Below are 19,487 nucleotides of genomic sequence, written 5' to 3' on the forward strand. Positions count from 1 at the left end.
ACCCAACACGGGGCTCAGTCTCACAACCCTGAGATCATGACCTGAGCCAAAATCAAGAGTCAGACACTTAACCGACTGAGCCACCCAGAGACGCCAGGGATAAATAATCTAAAAAGCTATTAGAAAGAGGGATGTCTGCCTTCAGTTAAGCATCTGCCTTCAGCTCAGGTCATGATCCCAGGGCCCTGGGACAAAATACCACATCGGGCTCCCTGCTCCGCGGGAAGCCTGCTTCTCCCTCTCCCACTCCCCCTGCTCGTGTTCCCTCTCTCGCTGTGTCTCTCTCTGTCAAATAAATAAAATCTTAAAAAAAAAAAAGCTATTAGAAAGAAAAGACATTGACTACAAAGGAATCTCAGCTAGACTGGCAACACACTTCTCATCAGCAACAATAAAACCAGATGATATGAAAATAATATTTTAAAAGTACTACAGGAAAATAACTAAACTCAAATTTTATAACCATTTAAGTCATCTAAGAGCAAGGGCAAAATAAGGATATTTTCAGATACATAAATTAAAATGTTTTACCACCCACAGACTTCTATTAAACTATAGTAGGATATACATTAACAAAAATAGCAGGAGGGAAATTTGGGATATGAGGAGCAATAGTTAATACAAGAAACAAAAAAGTTAATAAAATTTGATTGTAAAAGTTAAAAATATTTTAATAGAAAAATTTTAATTAAAAAAATAAAACTAAATCTTTGAACAATACTACGATGGGGGTGTCAATGGGCAGTTAAAACTTCCTAAAATATGTATCATGTTTGGAGGAGGAGAGAAATATAAAATTCACTTAGACTTTATAAGGAAATTCATAGTTATGAATGTTTCTAAAAATTAATGATAATCACTAAAAGAATAGAAATAGATTTTACAGCTTTTAAATTAGCAGAAGTAAAAAGGATGATAATGAAAATGTTAGCTAAACAAGGGAAACATAAAAAGGGGGACAGAGAAAGAAACGGTAAATGGAAAACACAAAAGATTGTACAAACAGTTCCAAATATATTAAATCAAAATAAATATAAATTGATTATTTTCATCAATTAATTGGGGAGATGTTTAATGGTACAAATTTGTAACTAGTAGATAAATGAGTCCTGGAGATCTGTTGCACAACGTAGTGATTATAGTCAACAATACTGTATTATAAATGTCAAAGTTGTTACAAAACTAGATCTTAATTGTTCTCACCACACAAAAAAATAATTTTGTGATGTGATAGAAGTGTTAACTAATGCTACAGTGGTAATTATATTGTAATCTATAAATGTATCAAATCAACACATTATACACCTTAAACTTACACAATGTTATATGTTAATTATATCAATTAAAAAATATTTCCAGCATGAGACACATTAAATTAATTAATTAATTAATTAATTAATTAATTTGAGAGGGCACGAGAACTCATGTGAGTGGGGATGGGGGGGTGGGGGCAAGGGCAGAGGGAGAGAGAGGGAATCTTAAGCAGACTCCACACTAAACACAGAACCCATTGCAGCGCTCGATCTCACGACCCTGAGATCATGACCTGAGCCAAAATCAAGAGTCGGACACTTAACTGACTCAGCCACCCAGGTGCCCCAACACATTTATTTTTTTTTAAGATTTTATTTATTCATTTGAGAGAGAGAGAGAGAGAGAGAGGATGAGTGGGGGGAGGGACAGAGGAAGAGGGAGGGGGGAAGTAGACTCCCCCCCGCCTTCGCCCCGAGCGGAGAGCCAGACACGGGGCGCCATCCCAGAATCCCAAGATCATGACCTGAGCCAAAGTCAGACACTTAATCTACTGAGCCACCCAGGTGCCCCAAATTTATTTTTTTTAAGTAAGATTTATTTATTTATTTATTTATTTATTTTAAAAGTAAGTTTTAAAATAAAGAATCCCAAATAGCCAATAATCTGGGGGGGAGGGGGAAGAAAATTAAAATAATGAGAAACCATGTAAACACCATCTGAATTGTCAAAAATTAAAAAGTGTGATTATACCAAGTGTTGGTGAGGCTATGGAGCCAGAAGAAGTCTAATCCGTAGCTGGTGGGAATATAAATGGGTACAATCCCTACGAACAACAACTCGGCAATATCAAGTAACTATAGATAATATAGGATATTCACCCCCACAATTCTACTTTTATATATGCCAAATATATTCCAGAAGAACATGCAAATGTAAGAAGAGACATTTACAACAATGTTTGAGGTTGCATACATGAATTCTTATGTAGTAATACGATGGAATACTATCAGCAGATGCAAATAATAAATTTAAACTGCAGATGATAACCTATGTTTGTGGTGAGAGAATTAAATGTTAGAGTGATAGTACGATCTTGTTTATGTTTTGTTCAGAAACCTAAGAGGTACTGTACATTATTTATTATTAAATCTATATCTGGGGTGCCTGGGTGGCTCAGTTGGTTAAGCGACTGCCTTCAGCTCAGGTCATGATCCCAGGGTCCTGGGATCGAGTCCCGCATCGGGCTCCCTGCTGAGCAGGGAGCCTGCTTCTCCCTCTCCCACTCCCCCTGCTTGTGCTCTCATCCTCTCTCTCTGTCAAATAAATAAATAAAATCTTTAAAGAAAAAAAAGATAGCACAGGTTTGCAATAGGGGGACTTTATAGTTAGTCCAAAAAATTGTATAATCTGCAATGATGGGCTACTCTAGGAAGAAAAATAGAAATGTAATCATTTTCTTCTGTTTCAGACACATGTATGACCACTTCATTAACCTCTACCCGCAGTTGATTAAGAAACCTTCCATCGTGGATAAAGTGCAAGATTTTATGGAGTATGTATAATAGCTTTCCTCTTGTTATTGAGACTGCAGGGCCTGAATCTGTCATTGCAAACAGCAATTTTTCCTTTGCCAATTTGCTTTTCTATCTCTTAGGCAGGACTCCAGAGCTGGTCTTGCAGTAAGGTTTAGCACATTTGGGTAATGACATGAAAACTGGTTGTAGACAACATGTCTTCTAATTTGGGCTCTTTCAAAGGTCAGGTTGAATGTCATTATCAATTACACGTCTGGAGGAAGACACCATCAGTGTAAGGCAGGCAAAGTTAAATGCCTAGACTGCTTCCACCTTCCTTAGGAATCCCTCCTCCTCCCTCTGAGGTGCTTCTGTGTCATGGGCCTGGTTACTCATCTTAGTTGAGTACTACTGTCTGTTACTGGTCTTTATTCTGAACATCCTCAGAGAACATGGTCATTGTAATCAAGTCTTCTGGAAACTTAGTAATTCTCAATATTCAGAAAAGTTGTTTTCTCTTTGTTTTATAGGTGGGATTTATTTTGTATTTGTGACTGTGATTAATCTGGGGACAAAAGGGCTCCTGGTTTGGCCCTCCAGATCATACATTGAGCAGCCTCTTTGTCGAATGCTAAAGTCCTACAGAGCATCGTTAAAAATTACTGGGCTAGATCCCGTGAAGCAATGACCTTGTATTCTAAGGCTGATCTGGAGATAGGCTGAACAAATCAGAAATAACTTTCAGTGTACAAAGTTATGTTAAGTCATCCCCTAGAAAGTGCAGAGAACTAAAAGAGGAGAGACAGAATGGAAGGACTATAAAAAACAAGACTCTCTTGCTAAGCATGCTAGGACAGAGGTGTTGAGGCAGTTACTGGCAACAACTGAAAGAGAATGAATCATAAACTATGAAAACGATTGGAGAGAAATATAAACGGATATAAACTACCCTGTCCTTAGTAGTTTTTGTTGTTGCTGTTGTTTAACTTTACGACTTCCATATACAAAAAAAAGTTAATGACTTATCCGTACTGATTTAGTGAGACATTGTGGTTTTATATGAAATGCATTTGATGGTCTATCCTTGACTTTTGTAGATTTCAGTATCACAAGAGGCTAAATGTTAGACCTAGATAGAGCATGCAGGAAGCTATCAAGGAAGAGAAGAGTCATAGTCCTAGGAAGAAATTGAAAATCATTTAGGATTTGCCCTGAAAGCCTTTCAAAATGATTGGAATGTTACAAGATCCAGAATGTAAATTACACTAGCATAAGTATCTGAATATATAATCTCTAAATGTCTGGGTTTAATTTAGCTTTGGATGAGCAACCATGGAGATCTCTAGAGCAAATCTAATTTCTCTTGCAGGAAGCAAGATCAGTGGACCCGGAAAAACATAAAAGATTACAAGGATGACCCATTTTGGAGACATATAGGCTATATTATGACACAACTGAATGGGCTGTATGTAGGAGCAATGAGGAGGGCTAAGTTAGAAAGGACAAAGGTAAGATTTTTTAAAAGCTGCTCAGAATTTATATTGGCATTTGGCAATATTATTGCCAAGAATATTGAATATTGAAAGTTATCTTTAAAATATGACAAGAGTATTGAAAGAATGGCAAGAATACTGAAAATTACCTTTAAAATAACATTGCAACCTAGAAGCAGATCAAATTATGACTAGCACATAAATTTCTTGCACACAAGCACTGTCTTGTTATATTGCTAGCACCTGACTCAGTGACACAAAATTCAAGCTTAACACACAATCTCTTTAGCTCTTAATCTCTTCATAATGCTGTGCTCTGGAGTAGGTTAAAGAATGTACTGAATGAATGTACTGGCTGTTTAACTAACCTAATAAAGTTAGTATCTTTGGTGATATAATTTTCTTTTAAAGATTTTATTTATTTATTCGACAGATAGAGAGACAGCACAAGCAGGCAGAGTGGCAGGCAGAGGGAGAGGGAGAAGCAGGCTCTCCGCTGAGCAGGGAGCCAGACGTGGGGCTCGATCCCAGGACCCTGGGATCATGACCTGAGCCGAAGGCAGCCACTTAACCGACTGAGCCACCCAGGCGCCCCTGGTGATATAATTGTTAAGGCAAAATGTCTAAGAGTACAAGTTCTATGCTTCCCACCCTCTATGACACACATGCGCGTGCACACACACACACACACACACACACACACTGGACAAAATAAACAAAAAGACAGTTCACAGAAAAGTGATGCAAAAAATTCTTAATCATATGAACCAAGCCTTACTCATAAGTTTAGAAATACACATTAAAACCATCCTGAAACATACTTTCTCTACTTTCTCGCTTGTCAATTTAGCAGAAATTCCAAAATGTGAATGTCTACCCTGCTGGCAAGACTAAGGGGGAAAAAAAGCCCTTTCCCTAAATAATGGTAGTAATACAAAACAGTGTATTTGCTATGGAGAGAAAACTTGGCACTCAGTACCCAAATCGCCTACTCATTTACCCTTTGATCCGGGAATCCCACTTTTACGATTATCACCAAGGTTCACAGGCAAAAATTCAATATGGCTTATGTGCCAGTCTCTTCATTGCAGATAATTTGTAATATCAAAAACACTGAAAACAGCCAAATACATAGAAGACTGGCTGCATAAATGATGTGGCTATAACAGGAATGAGGTAGATCTCCAAATACTGTTATGGAGTGAGGTTCAGGATCTGGTATGAAGTGTAAAAAAGTAAGGTGAAGACCAGTGTGAATTGTTTGTTGCCTTTTATGTAAGAAATGGAAATAAGATGATAGATAGATAGATTGATTGATTGATTTGCTTAACTTGCTAAGAATAGACAACAATGAAAGAATAAATCTAATACTTAAAAAAAAAAAGATTACCTACCAAAAAAGGGAGAAAAGAAAAGGGAGGGAACAAGAATGAAATATACATTTCTCTGAATGTATCTTTATATATATTTGACTTGGGAACCATGTAAATGCTGTTCATAATTATAAAACAAAATTTAATTACATGGAAGAAAAACAGTCCTTAAAATCTTAAAATGAATTGACATGAATATATCTAACTATATATCAAGTTCATGGCATAACCACACAGAAAGTGGTTATTTCCAGTGACCTTAACACAGTTATCACTATACATCCTTAAAGGGGTACATCCTAAGGACAAGAACCACCACCATAAAACAAAAACAAAACAACCTTAAACTGTAATTCAGTAATCTCACTTTAGCAATAATATTAGTGTTGTTATTTTAAAATTTTATAAATATAGTAAGATAAAGCAAATAAATAAATATATTGAATATCAAGATTTTCAGCATAAGAAAAGTCAATGAAGTTGAGACCTTGTAGTTTTTAAAGTTATAGAGGCACAAGACAAAAAAAAGTACTAGCCATGAAGAAAAATATAAATTCAGCTAATTCAATTTCTTTTCATCAGAAGACACTATATAGAAACTGGAAAAATAACCTACAAACCAAGAGAAAATATTTGCAATACATTTAACTAACAAAGGGTTTGTTTCGGAAATATGTAAAGAATAACAAATAAATTTAAAAAAAAATACCCAATAGAAAAAAAAGCAATGGGCAAAAATATCCACAGGAATTTCACAGAAAAGGAAACAAAAATGGCCCATAAAAATGTGGAGAAATGTTTAATTTCAATAAGATACACAGATTAAAACCTCGATGAGGGGGGCCCTGGGTGGTTCAGTTGGTTAAGCATCTGCTTTCAGCTCAGGTCATGATCCCAGAGTCCTGGGATCGCCCCAGAGCGGGGCCTCAAATTGGGCTCCCCAAGGGGGTCTGCTTCTCCCTCCCCCTCTGCCACTCCCCTGTTTGTGCCCTCTCTCTTGCCCTCTCGCTCTCTCAAATAAATAAAAATCTTTAAAATAAAAGTAAATAAACAAATAACCTCAATGAGATTCTATTACACACTGGAAGTGGGAAATCTTAACCACTGCTGGATTGAGTAAATTGTTCCAACTGCTTTGGAAAAGGATTGGATGTTACTTGAAACATTTAAAGATAACATATGTTCTACAACCTAGCAAATCCACTCAGAGATTAAAGACATTCTTGTACATTGGGGGGTCTGTGTACATAAAAGTTCAAAGTACCATTGTTTTGCTGCAAACTGGAAATACTCCAAATGTTCATCGTAAGTATATCATGGTACCATATATTCATATAACTGAATACCTTATAGCAACGAAAATGAATGGGCTGTTTCTACACTATCAACATTGATGAATGCCAAAAAAATCATGTTGAACAGAAGAATGTACACAATATGATTCTATTTATACAAACACAAAAGCAGGCAAATTTAAAAATACACTGTCTGGGGATGTATACACAGATGACAAAGTAACAGAAAAGCGGGTAATGAGCCACACAGAATTTAGCAGAGTGGTTACTGCTGGTAAGGAGGGCGATGAGATTGGAGGCTTCCAAGGCACAGTTAATGTTTTATTTCCTAATCTGTCAGGTTGGTTCGTAAGTGTTTTTTTTTTCTTCCTAAAATGTGCATATGCATCTTTATTCTTTCATATGTATGGTATCATTCTTAATTAAAAAAATAAAGGCGTTGGGAGCCTGCTTCTCCCTCTGCCTGCCGCTCCCCCTGCTTGTGCTCTCTCTCTCCCTCCCTCTTTCTCTCTCTCTGACAAATAAATAAATAAAATCTTTAAAAAAATAAAATAAAGAAATTAAAAAAGCAAAAAATTAAAGGCAAATTAAAAACTGAAAAATAGTATTTGTAATTCATATCAGGCAGTGAACTAATCTTCTTAATATTTAAAGAACTCCTAAAAGTTAGTAAGAAAAAGATGAGAAAAATAAATAAGGCATATGAACAGTTTGCAAAAAAAAAAACCAAACAAAAAACAAAGGTTTTTAAACATGCTCAGCCTTATTCCTCATAAAAGAATTGCCAATATAAACTATAATGAGATACTGTTTTTTGCCTATCCAATTGGAAATAAACTCAATATGTTGTTGAGGCTGGAAGAGTGTCTATTAAAAAAAGCCCTATGAAGACAATTTGGCAACGTCTATTAAAATCAAAACCAGTTCTAGGTATCTATCCTACAGGTGGACTTACACACATACAAAATCATGGGTCCAAGATGGATGCAAAAGACTAGAAAGCCCCTGAAAGTCCATCAGTATAATCCTGGTTAAAATATAGTGTAATCCATTCAGATTTTTACATCTAATATGGAAAGATTGCCAAAACAAGTGAAAAATATTAAGAGGAAAAAAAATCAAGGTGAAAAGTAGTGCATATAATACACTACCATTTGTGTAAGAATGTATTTATAAGACATGTTAAAAAGTCTGGAGAAAGACACAGAAACAAATAAAAGTGGTAAACTGGAGACAGGGTGGTGCCCGAGCAAATGGAGGAGTGAGGAGCATTTCCACTACAGATCTTATCATAATTTTTTCTTAACGATTTATTTATTTGAGAGAGAGAGTCGGGGGGGGAGGTGCAGAGAGAGAATCCCAAGCGCGGAGCACGATGTGGTGCTCAATCCCACGACCCCGAGATCATGACCTGAGCTGCAATCAGGAGTCTGATGCTCAATCAGCTGAGCTACCCAGGCGCCCCATCATAATTTTTTAAATTTTGAATAGTGAAAGTATGACTTAGTCAAAGGACAACACAAAGAGAATATGCATATAAATAAATAATCAGGTTCTGGTTTTTGCTTTTTTTGCTTTCGTTTTCCAGTTAATATGTCATTGGTGTTTGTCTTTTCACCAACTCTGCCTAAAAGCCAATTTGTAGATGCTCAGCCCCAGGCTACTCTGGTGGACTGACTTTTGCTGGCACAGTGCTCTCTAGTTGGCACAAAGTTCATGTTCAAGTCTGATCTTTGCTTTGAGGTAAATGCTGTCGAGCCAGTTAGTCCTACCATGAAACCCACAATCAAAATCAAAAAGTATCTTCATTGAATATTTTGCTGTAAAGCAGTGATTCTCAACTGTGGGCAGTCTCCCTCCAGAGCATAATCAGCAATGCCCGGAGACATTTTTGGTAATCAAAACCGGAAGGGTGTTACTGATACTAATGGGGAGAGGCCAGGGATGCTGCTAAATATTTTATAGTGCACAACCCCTCTCAAGGAAGAACTATTTGGCCCCAAATACCGCTAGTGTTTTGGATATCAAAACATGCCAAAACATCTCTTACAAACCGTAAGGTAATAATTATTTTGTAAGCTACAATAATATCTAGCGCATTTGTTCCATTAGGGACCCTTCCCAAATGAACAACTGAACAGATCCCTGACAACAGGAAAACAAGAAAATGACATCCAACTGTCATAAATCACTGTTAAGAGCGGTCTTTGTCTTTTCCCCAGCCCATGACCCTGTTCCAGATTCAGTTCCTGAATGCCGTCGGAGATCTGTTGGATCTGATTCCCTCGGTTTCTCAAACAAAAAATTCCAGCCTGAAGGTTTTTAAAAGATGGGACATGGGACATTGCTCTGCTCTTATTAAGGTGAGACACATAGCAGCCTCTGCCTTTTTCCTTGCTTCGGGCCACGTGGACTTTTTCTATATATCAACCCAAGTGTGGCCACATCTCAACCCTGGCTGGAGCCATCTGTCAGCTCATGGGTCCTCTGTCTAGAAGTTAAGAATTAGAAGGAGCTGATGGAGGGAATTGAAAGTACATGATGTTATCCCTGTTTCTTCCACCATTCCTCATGCCATATGCACCTGCCACTCCCACCTCCCACGGCCTTCCATTTTGGATACTTGAAGGACAGAGTCTGTCTGTTTTGTGCATATTAGAGGTTAATGTTGTGCTCCCTGGCCACATATTCTGATAATAAATATAGCAATGAACACCCAAATTGACACAATCCCTGTACACTTTCTACACTTGTAGTCAGTTATCTGTATACCTCTGCGTCATTCACTATGCTTCTGGCTATAGGTTCTTCCCGGATTTGAGAACATCTTTTTTGCTCACTCAAGCTGGTACACATACGCAGCCATGCTCAGGATATATAAACACTGGGACTTCAACATCAAAGATAAAGACACCAGCAGTTGTCGCCTCTCTTTCAGCAGTTACCCAGGTAAATAAATTTAGAGGGACATCGGAGTAACTCTGAGTATTCTTTCAGAATGAAACCTTGGTGACTCAGAGTAACTGGAATGGGAGAAGAAACCTTTAGAGGTTAGTGTGCATGAATGAAAGTTGATTTTCAGAATGCCTTTTGAAGAAATACTGCTCTAGTGCTTTTATTTAATGGAATGGTGTAAACAAAGTTAATAGCTACCGAAAATTCACTTCAAAAAATGCCAAGTGAGGTACGAGGCACTTTCCTAGGCTCTGCGGTGGAAGCCAGGTCGGGCAACAGAGAGCCTGCTCTAGGTATCTCCTCGAGGGCCTCTTTTATTCGTCACAATAGCCACAGCACTTAATCTAGTGTGTGGCACTTTGTACTTAATCAATTTTTGCTGAATGAATGGATGAATGAATGTGTAAGCTTATAAATCTTACACTAACAGGATAAGTACAATACAGATAATAATGGTATTATTACTGGGTACTGTGTGTGCTATAGCCGAAATGTAAGGAATGTTGAGAGTATTCAAAAGAGGGTCAGCTCATATTGGATTGTCAGGGAAAGGAAAGAGAAGCTGACACTTGAGATGAACCATGAATGAGGACTAGAATTTGAACAGGTAGAGATGGGTGGGAGGGACAGTCTCTGTGGAGTAGGAGTTGCAAGCTCCTATGCTTGAAGGGGCCGGGCAGATGATGTAAAATGGATAAAGGGGGGCTGGTATAAGAAAAAAAAAAGGGAAAACAATTGTAGCAAACACATGACCCATTGAAAGGGCGCCAAGTGCTCGGCTCCCACTGACTGTTGTCACTCAGCAATATGGAGGTAGCATTGCCAGATCCTCCAACTTCTGAAGATAGAAATATAGATTTAACAAAACCCACTGTGTGAACCTAACAAAACATGTCTGCTAGCTGGAATGGCCCCCTCAGCGTTGGTTTGCTGCCTCTTCAGGGACCATCATGGGTAAAGGCCAGGGGAAAACTCTTACCAAACATGTAAGAGTCCAACACAGATACAAGGTGGACGCTTCTGACCTTTAATTCCATAGTTGTAACTTACAGGGTGGTTATACCAACCACCTGTTTTATCTATCTACCTTTGTCAGAGTCTCATCACCCCTTCTGGTATTATTATTCCCGGTAGTATTAATACCATCCTATTAGGAATTCTGATCAGTGACATAACCCGGTATCTCTCTGTCCTTGTGACCTGATCCTTCCTTTGAAAACACTGATTTCATCTTTGTCATTGCTTGCTGAATTGTTTTAAAAGTAGGGGGGGGGGGCTGGGCACTCCTCTCTCAGAGTTAGACTGTGTTTTGACTTCTTTGTATTCCTTCAAACTGAAATTTAAGGACAGCAAGAGACCGAGGCCAGTCAAATATTCATATTCTTCCTCTCATTTGCAGTAAAATGCAATGTTCAGATGTTACCTGCACTGCTTTGAAATCTCTGCAGAACGGTGTTCTTCCATAGTCTTAATAATCCTGGATCCCAGAGGTAGTGATGGGGAAGGAATTTCCTATGAAACGTATAAGTCTGTTCACATTTGCACATATGTATATATCTTTCCAGAATAGATACATAGATAATAGAGTTTTTTTAGAGCATTTGAGAGAAAACAAGACTTTTTTTTAAAACCCAAGATGTTTTGGGCGCCTGGGTGGCTCAGTTGGTTAAGCGACCGCATTCGGCTCAGGTCATGATCCTGGAGTCCCGGGATTGAGTCCCACATCGGGCTCCCTGCTCAGCAGGGAGTCTGCTTCTCCCTCTGACCCTCTTCCCTCTCGTCTTTTCTATCTCTCATTCTCTCTCTCTCTCAAATAAATAAATAAAATCTTAAAAAAAATAAAAAAATAAAACCCAAGATGTTTTTACAGGAGCTACTGTAGCAATGTGATTCATATTTTCTTTAATTGGACAGTTTTGTTCTCAACAGCAAACATGAAAAACATGTAGGGTCTCATTTCTATTACAAAGAATCGTTTGATTAAATCAACAATTTAATCGTTTGCCCGCCACTTTGGATTCTTCCAATACATATGGAGCTAAGCTTTGCCGTGAACTTCATTCCCTGTGCGCTGTTGATCCTGGAACAAAGCTGGGGTGGCTTGTTTGTTTGTTGGTGGAGGAGTGCCGTGGATTAGGAGTGTGGTATCAGGACCTGGAGGTTCTTCATGATACAAGCAAGGGTGTTAAGAATTACTGAGTCAGAGCAGAAATAATCAAGTCATGAAATATTTGTGACTTGGCTGAGACCCATATTAAAGATGACAACTGGGATAGTATAGAGACCATTATACTAAAGATACAAATAACTCTGAAGATTTCCAGAGCACCTATCCATACTTTTATAATGCATCATGACCCCCCCGCCACTGCTGCCCGATTCTGTGGAAGTGACCACCAAGATGATTGCCCTGAAAAACACTAAAGCTTCAAGACACAAAGACTTTTTTTTTGTTTTGAGGTTGTCCAAAAGGAAAATGATAGAGCTGGGAAGCTGTAAACCGTTCCTCCACGTACGAAATCCAACAATTTTACTTTGGGAAGCCTCAGTTTTCTCATCTAGAGAATGAGACTAACATAAAGGCTGACTTCATAAAGTTGTAAACATTATGTAATTTATTTATTCGTCTACAGTTTTCTATGAAATTGTGTTAGGCAAAGTATTTATGACAGGAAACACGACAGATGCAGTCCCTATTCTAATAAAATTTGTATTTCGGCAGAAGGGACAAATAAAAAAGCAATGATTAAAGTGTGATTTATGAAATAATAGGGAAGACTAGTTTGGGGATGTTGATCTTCCAAGAGAAAGTAAAATTTAAGTTGAGGCGCAAAAACAAGTATAAATTAGCCAGCAAATGGGGACAATGGGGCAATAAAATGTTCCATGTGGGCCAAGCAGCGTGTGTAAAGGCTTGTAGGGCAAGAAAAAAAATGTGGAGAAGGCCAGAAAGACGGAATGGAGGACAGTGAAGACCATTCAGGTGACAAGTGGCAGAAGTGACATTAATAGATTTGCATATTAGATTTACCTGGCCCACAGGAGAGGCGGAGGACGAGACAGGTTGCCAAGAGAACATTTAGAAGCCTGAGGCAATAATCCAGGTGCCTCAAGCCATGTAATGTTTTGTAGATGGTCAGTCCGGATGTGGAGGGAAGATTGAGCTCCATCTTCAAGAAGAGAACAATATCAACAATGACTGCTGAAGTACTCCAGCAAGTCAGGAATTTCTATGGGCTCCTGTTGTCCTAGCCAGAATCTTTGAGATGTAATGACCTAAATGGGAGTTGTCAGAAGGGCACTCCCAAAGTCGTAGTCCAGTGTAGGACAATAGAAGAAACAGTAGTAATCCAGCACACTCAGATTTATCTAAGTCAGTCTCATGCTTTGTGTTCACCAGAGCCCCAGGTGACTCCATAAAAATGGAGGTGGTTATGTCAAGGAAACAAACTGATATAATAACTCCCATCTTAATCTAGAAAAGGTAAGGTGACTTGGTAGCTTAACAGTTTCCATCTTTTCCAGACTGTTTTTTTTTTTAAGTTTTATTTATTTATTTGACAGAAAGAGACACAGCGAGAGAGAACACAAGCAGGGGGAATGGGAGAGGGAGAAGCAGGCCCCCCACCAAGCAGGGAGCCCGATGCGGGGCTCGATCCCAGGACCCTGGGATCATAACCCGAGCCGAAGGCAGACGCTTAATGACTGAGCCACCCAGGTGCCCCCAGACTGTTTTTTTAAAAAAAAAACTGAGTAGGACTTTCCTTTACCCTTGGGGAAATTATTTCACCTGAAGATACTAACATGAAATGCCCTGAGAAATTCAAAAGTAGACCACAAGTGTGCCAGGTGCTAATAAACCTCGGGACTACCCTCAGGCTCAGGTGAGTGATGTTCCAGCTTTGAAGTGCTGTCCTCAAAATTTCCTGAGTGCCCCATCCGGCGCCTCGAGACCAGCCAGGTTGGCAGTACTAGGGTATCCTGGAGCCAGCCTGCGTCCCATGTGTCTTATTTAGCGGGCGCCTGGGTAGCTTAGTCAGTTAAGCGTCTGAGTTTGATCTCAACTCAGGTCTTGATCTCAGGGTCTTGAGTTCAAGCCCTGTGTTGGAGCCTACTTAAAAAAAAAAAAATTGTCCCCACCCCATGTATGTCTTATTTAGGAAGCACTTTTTTTTTTTTTGATCTTTCAGTATTTCTTTCTTTTTTTAATTTTATTTTATTATGTTATGTTAATCACCATACATTAGAAATTTTCCAAAATATCCTTCTAGGGCCCAGGACTAGCCAGAAGAGCAGAGCCATCCAGGTGGGGCTAAGCTTAGACAGGAACCCGTGTGGCTCCTGGTCTTTGGATGTCCCTTTTTTGAGAGCTCTTCCCCTCCATCCTTATCCATACATTCAACAAGATGTTGCTCATCAACATGGGACTCAAGCCGATGGGATGTCCTGGCGAGCAGATAGATCCCTTCTGCTGGCCGTCACAGTATATTTGCTGCCTGACTGAGCTGACAGAATGTTGGTGACAGGATGATTTGAGGTGGCCCTCATGTCAGACACCGCATGTGGTCAGGGCTCCAGGCTATCGAAGGTCGCTCTTACCCTCGGGCTAAAGTGTGTGTGTGGACCTGCCTCCCTTCAACACGACTGGAGCGTGGCTGAGGAGGCAACAAGGGAATTTACAGTAGACTCCAGTGCTGGCCCCTCAGGTGGTCACCTCACCCCCTGCAGCCTCTGTAGCACATGTTTGGCAGTCCTCTGCGGCTAGGCCTGGCCCTTACAAAGGCTTTGGAGAATCTCACTCCACGACACAAACAGACTTTGCAGCAGATCTCATGCCCCCATGAGGTAACTTCCTACTCTTTCAGGCCAGTCTTCAGCTGGATGGATACTCCTTGGGAGACTGGGACCGCCCTTCTGGCTCTGCCCACTGGCTTCTCACCTGTCCTGCCCACACGTGGGGGTGTGTGGAAGGCAGGGTAGAGTCGGTATGGAAAGAAATCACATTCTAGGAATGCAATGATTACAGCATAAGGAGTCCAAGAGAAGACAGACACAGAAGGAAAATACATTGATGTACGTTTGTGCTATAAAATTCTGAATGGCAGACATGAAGTATCATTCACACTTTTCTTAATATTCTGGGTAAGACTTGCAACTGTGGCCATCATTAACAAGAGCAGTAACGATTTTTGAGAGTTCTTAGAAGCCAGTGTTCACAGGTCGTATGATAGATTGCAGACTGGCGGAGTCATTAAGGAAATGGTGTTAGGGAACGGCAGAGGCAAAGAAATCTACGTTGTTTCAGTACAGACAGGTTGCAAAGAGTCCTGGCTTTATTAATAATAACAATATTGCTACCTTTTTCTCATGGCGGGTGATGTACAATTATTCAGGAACAATGCACTTAAATAATAAAGAATGTACAGAGATGGTACCTGGACACTCTAAAGAATCTTCACATGTACTGATTGGACACTAGACAACTCTATTAGTATCTTCCTCTATCCATTTTTCTAAATCTTCATTTGTAAGTGTCTATACCTCATATGGGCCTATGAATTTTGCAATTTGCCTTTTCATCAAAATGTTTATATAGGGAGGAGCCCTACAAAAAATAACTCACCTGGAAACTCTAAAGAAGCTAGCCCTGGATAATCTTGTTCTAGAAGCATCCCATCCGGTTTTGAATTGCCACGGTCTGTTTTACCGAACAACTGAGGAAGAGAAAAGCCCTGTGTTAGCCCTCTGGCAGGATACAGCCAACTATTGATTTTGGCTGTGCAGTCACGAACCAAGGAAGTAAGACAGAGAGAGAAATCTCACAGGAATGGCAGCACTAAAAAGGTAGCTAATACCATTGCAGGAAGACCTCACTGCAAAGGGCTACTGATTTCAATTACATTGAATCTTTAAATCAATTCAAAGTAAATCGACATGTCAATAATCCTGAGTCTTTCCATCCACAAATACTGCATCTCTGTTTATTTAGGTCTTCTTTAACTTGAGCTATGCTTTGTAGTTTTCGTTATAAGGGTCTTACATACCTTTAGTATTTTGATATCAAAATAATTTTTGATGCTACTCTAATCAGAATTGATATTTTATTCCTTTTCCAATTGTTCATTGCTTTTAGTTTCTCTATTGCTACATAACAAGCCACTCCAAAAATTAGTTGCTTGAAATAAAAATAATCATTTAGCATCTCATGGTTTCTGTAGACCAGGAATTTAGATTAAGGCACAGTGAGGATGGCTTGTCTCTACGTCTCTGTATGTGGGTCTTTAGCTGAGGACTCAAAGACTGGGGGGCTGAAATCTATGATAGCGTAACTGAAGCTAGAGAATACACTTCCAAGTTGACTCACTTACATGGTTGACAAGGTGGTGCCAGCAAGTTGGTTCTCCTCTCCTTGGGCCTCTCCGCAGGACTGCTCAAGTAACGTCATGACGAGGTGCCTGGCTCCCCGCAGACCAAGTGATCCAAAAGAACAAGGCAGAGGTAGCACTGCCTATTATGACCTAGTGTCAGAAGTCATACATTGTCACTTCCACCACATTCTATTCATTAGAAGCACATTATTATGATCAGCCCACACACAAGGAAAGGAAATTAGAATCTATCTTTTAAATGGAAGAATATCAAAGAATATATGAAAATTTTAAAACCATCACAATACAGAAATATAATTTCTTTGTATATTTACTGTGTATCCTGGGACTTTTCTAAATTCACTTGTCAGTTCTAACAGCTTCTTTGTAGATTTCTTGGGATTTTTCTGTGTACATAATTGTGCCATCTCTGAGTAAAGGCAGTTTTACTTCTTCCTTCCCTTGTATGTCTTTGTTTTCTTGAATGATTGCACTTATAAGACCTCCAGCACAGTGTTGACTAGAAGTGGCATGAAAATCCTTTGCTAGTTCCTGATCTTAGGGGAGAAGTATTCAGTGTTTCACCATAAAGTATGATGTTTGTTGTAGGTGTTTGGAGATACCCTTTATAAGTTTAAAGAGGATCCCCTCCCTTCCTATTTTGTTTAATGTTTTTGTTTAACGTATTTTTGTGAAATTCTCAGCTTCTATTAAAATGATCATATGATCTTTCTCCTTTATTAATATGGTGAGTTCCATGGGTTGACTTTCAGATGTGAAGCCAACTTGGCATTCCAGGGATTAATCCCATTTAGTCATATTATTCTTTTTATTTATTTTTTATTCAACTTACTAATATTTGGTTAAGAATGTTTTCATTTATTTTTTTAAGATTTTATTTATTTTTTTTTAAGATTTTATTTATTTATTTGACAGAGACACAGCGAGAGAGGGAACACAAGCAGGGGGAGTGGGAGAGGGAGAAGCAGGCTTCCCGCTAAGTAGAGAGCCCGATGCGGGGCTCGATCCCAGAACCCTGGGATCATGACCTGAGCCGAAGGCAGACGCTTAACGACTGAGCCACCCAGGCGTCCCGGAATGTTTTCATTTATATTCATGAGAGATATTGGTCTATTGTTTCTTAGAATAGTTTTGGTGTCCTGGTATACCTGTCCTTATAACCTGAGTTTGGAATTACTTTTTTTTCTTCTGTGTTTTCTGAAAGAGTTTGTGTAGGACTGGTAATATTTTTTTTCCTCTTAAGCGTTTAATAGAATTCATCAATTAAGCCATTTAGACATGGGTTTTTTGTTGGAAAGTTTTTAACTATGAACTCAATTTCTTTCATTGATACAGGACTATTCAGGTTTTCTAATTGTTCTTGAGCCAGTTTTAAAAATTTGTCTTTCAAAGAGTTTTTCATTTCTTTGAAGTTATCATGTTTATTGACATAAAGCTATTTATAATATTTTCTATGAGCCTTTCAATGTCTGTCTGTAGGATCTGTGGTTAAGTCCTTTTAATCATTCATGATACTATATCTTCTTTTTTGTTAATCAGTCTAGCCAGAGGTGTGTCAATTTTACTGATATTTTCCAATAGCCAGATTTTATTTTCATTGATTTGTTTCCTATTGTTTGTTCATTTTCCCTCCTCAGTGATTTCCATTCTTATCTTTATCATTTTTTCCCGTACTTTGCACTTAACTTTTTTTTTCTAACTTCCTGAGGTAGAATCCTAGGTAATTTATCTTTCTTGCTTTCTACTATAAGAAAATAAAATTATAAATTTGCTTCTAAGCACTGCTTTCAGTGCATCTGACACATTTTGGTGTGTTTTGTTTCCATTTCCATTCAGTTTAGAATATTTTATGATTTCTCACATGATTTCTTTAATCCATGATTCACTTGGAAGTGTCTTGTTTGATTTCCAAAAATTTGGAGACTTTCCGGATATCTTTGTCTTTTTTTTTCTTACTCAATTCTGTTATGAGTAAACTGACTTTCCTTTGAGCTTTCCTGGTACGCAATGCATGATTTCTTCAGAGCCCATATTCATATTCCGTATTCATTTATTCCACATTCTCCTGATGCACCAGCACATAGCCTTGCAATGATGGTAATTACTGAATAAATATTTATGGAAGCAAAGAAGGAAGAAAGAAAGAAAAAAAAGAGAAGGGGAATTAAAAAGAAAAGGAGGGATGCAGATAATGGATGACACACTCCTGTGTGGACATGGCAGGAACTGCAAGGGGGACAGAGGGGTAAACAAAATGAAAGGTGGAGGTGAGGGCTGCCTGAGGCATCATCTTCTCACTGCATACTGCTCTCTCTTACAACTTGAGTTTGAAAACAGGAATCCAAGATGGTAAAGAATTATTACCGAGACATTTCAGATGTAATGCTGTATATTCAGCCCAGAGGTTGGACCTCGAAGCTACTCCTCTTTAGCCATCCTGATTACAAATGACTTGAACTTAACTAGTTTTATGGGATTTAGGCAGCAAATTTTAAATAAATTGCTATAAACTTGTTTGTGCTCAACTTGTTCTTGAAATTAAAAAAACAACAACACAAAAAACCCCCAGCATTTATTTCCTATTTATGTGCCTGCCACTGGGACTGACACTAAGCTAAACATTTGGTGTGTGTGATGTCAATTAATTTTCATGAAAACCTCACAAGGAGGGTATCGTATCTGCATTTTCAAAAAAAAAAACAAAACAGGTTCAGAAAAGTTAAATAACATGCTCAAAATCACTAGACTCAGGGGTTGGGGACTGAGTTCAAATGATATATCGGACTCTAAATATCCCTTGTTGTTTGTTGCTGTTGTTGTTTCGGAAATGGTTCAATTTGCTTTTAAGTTAAAGGGTTAAGACTAAAAAAAGAGCTCCAAGCTCAAAGACCCTCGAAGCATGCCATGGGGGTGGAGCTCTTGCAGGGGAACAAAGCTGGAATGTATTCCAAGTGTTTTAAATGAGGATTCCAGTAACAATGATTCCTAAGAGGCTGAGTCTTCACGCTTAATTATCTGTAAGTGAGGTTCTCTGGAAGGCACTTAGGATGTCTCATCAAGCCTGCAGGTGCCCCTCCTTTGCATGACATCCAGGCATCCCATCACCTCCCCCACACACATATACACACCCCTTAGACTTAAAGTTCCCAAGGAGCTTGCTAAAAATGCAAATTCCAAAGTGCCATCCATAGAAATTCTTATTCAGTTGGTCTGG

The 19,487-nt window shown here is 38.8% G+C and overlaps 1 protein-coding gene and 1 long non-coding RNA gene across 3 annotated transcripts in view; one reads left to right on the forward strand and one right to left on the reverse strand.

Moving 5' to 3' along the window:
- PLBD1 (phospholipase B domain containing 1) overlaps positions 1-19,487 on the forward strand; it is a 54,144-nt gene that overhangs the window by 21,461 nt on the left and 13,196 nt on the right. Inside the window, exons 3-6 of the mRNA XM_025879899.2 lie at positions 2,723-2,806; positions 4,138-4,276; positions 9,152-9,292; positions 9,734-9,878. Coding sequence (XP_025735684.1) covers positions 2,723-2,806; positions 4,138-4,276; positions 9,152-9,292; positions 9,734-9,878 — 509 coding nt within the window. The remainder of the gene's footprint in view (positions 1-2,722; positions 2,807-4,137; positions 4,277-9,151; positions 9,293-9,733; positions 9,879-19,487) is intronic.
- LOC141370163 (uncharacterized) lies at positions 11,319-16,359 on the reverse strand. Of its 2 annotated transcripts, none has more exons than XR_012373986.1 (3): positions 16,253-16,359; positions 15,508-15,598; positions 11,319-11,396 (listed from the first exon to the last, which is right to left on the reverse strand). It is a non-coding gene; the product is annotated as an uncharacterized lncRNA (long non-coding RNA). The 2 variants fall into 2 exon arrangements; XR_012373987.1 differs by lacking the exon at positions 11,319-11,396 and adding an exon at positions 12,995-13,054.

Source organism: Callorhinus ursinus, unplaced genomic scaffold (genome assembly GCF_003265705.2).
Source record: "Callorhinus ursinus isolate GAN/ISIS: 27379988/994484 unplaced genomic scaffold, GSC_fseal_2.0 scaffold27, whole genome shotgun sequence".
Taxonomy (NCBI): Eukaryota; Metazoa; Chordata; class Mammalia; order Carnivora; family Otariidae; genus Callorhinus; species Callorhinus ursinus.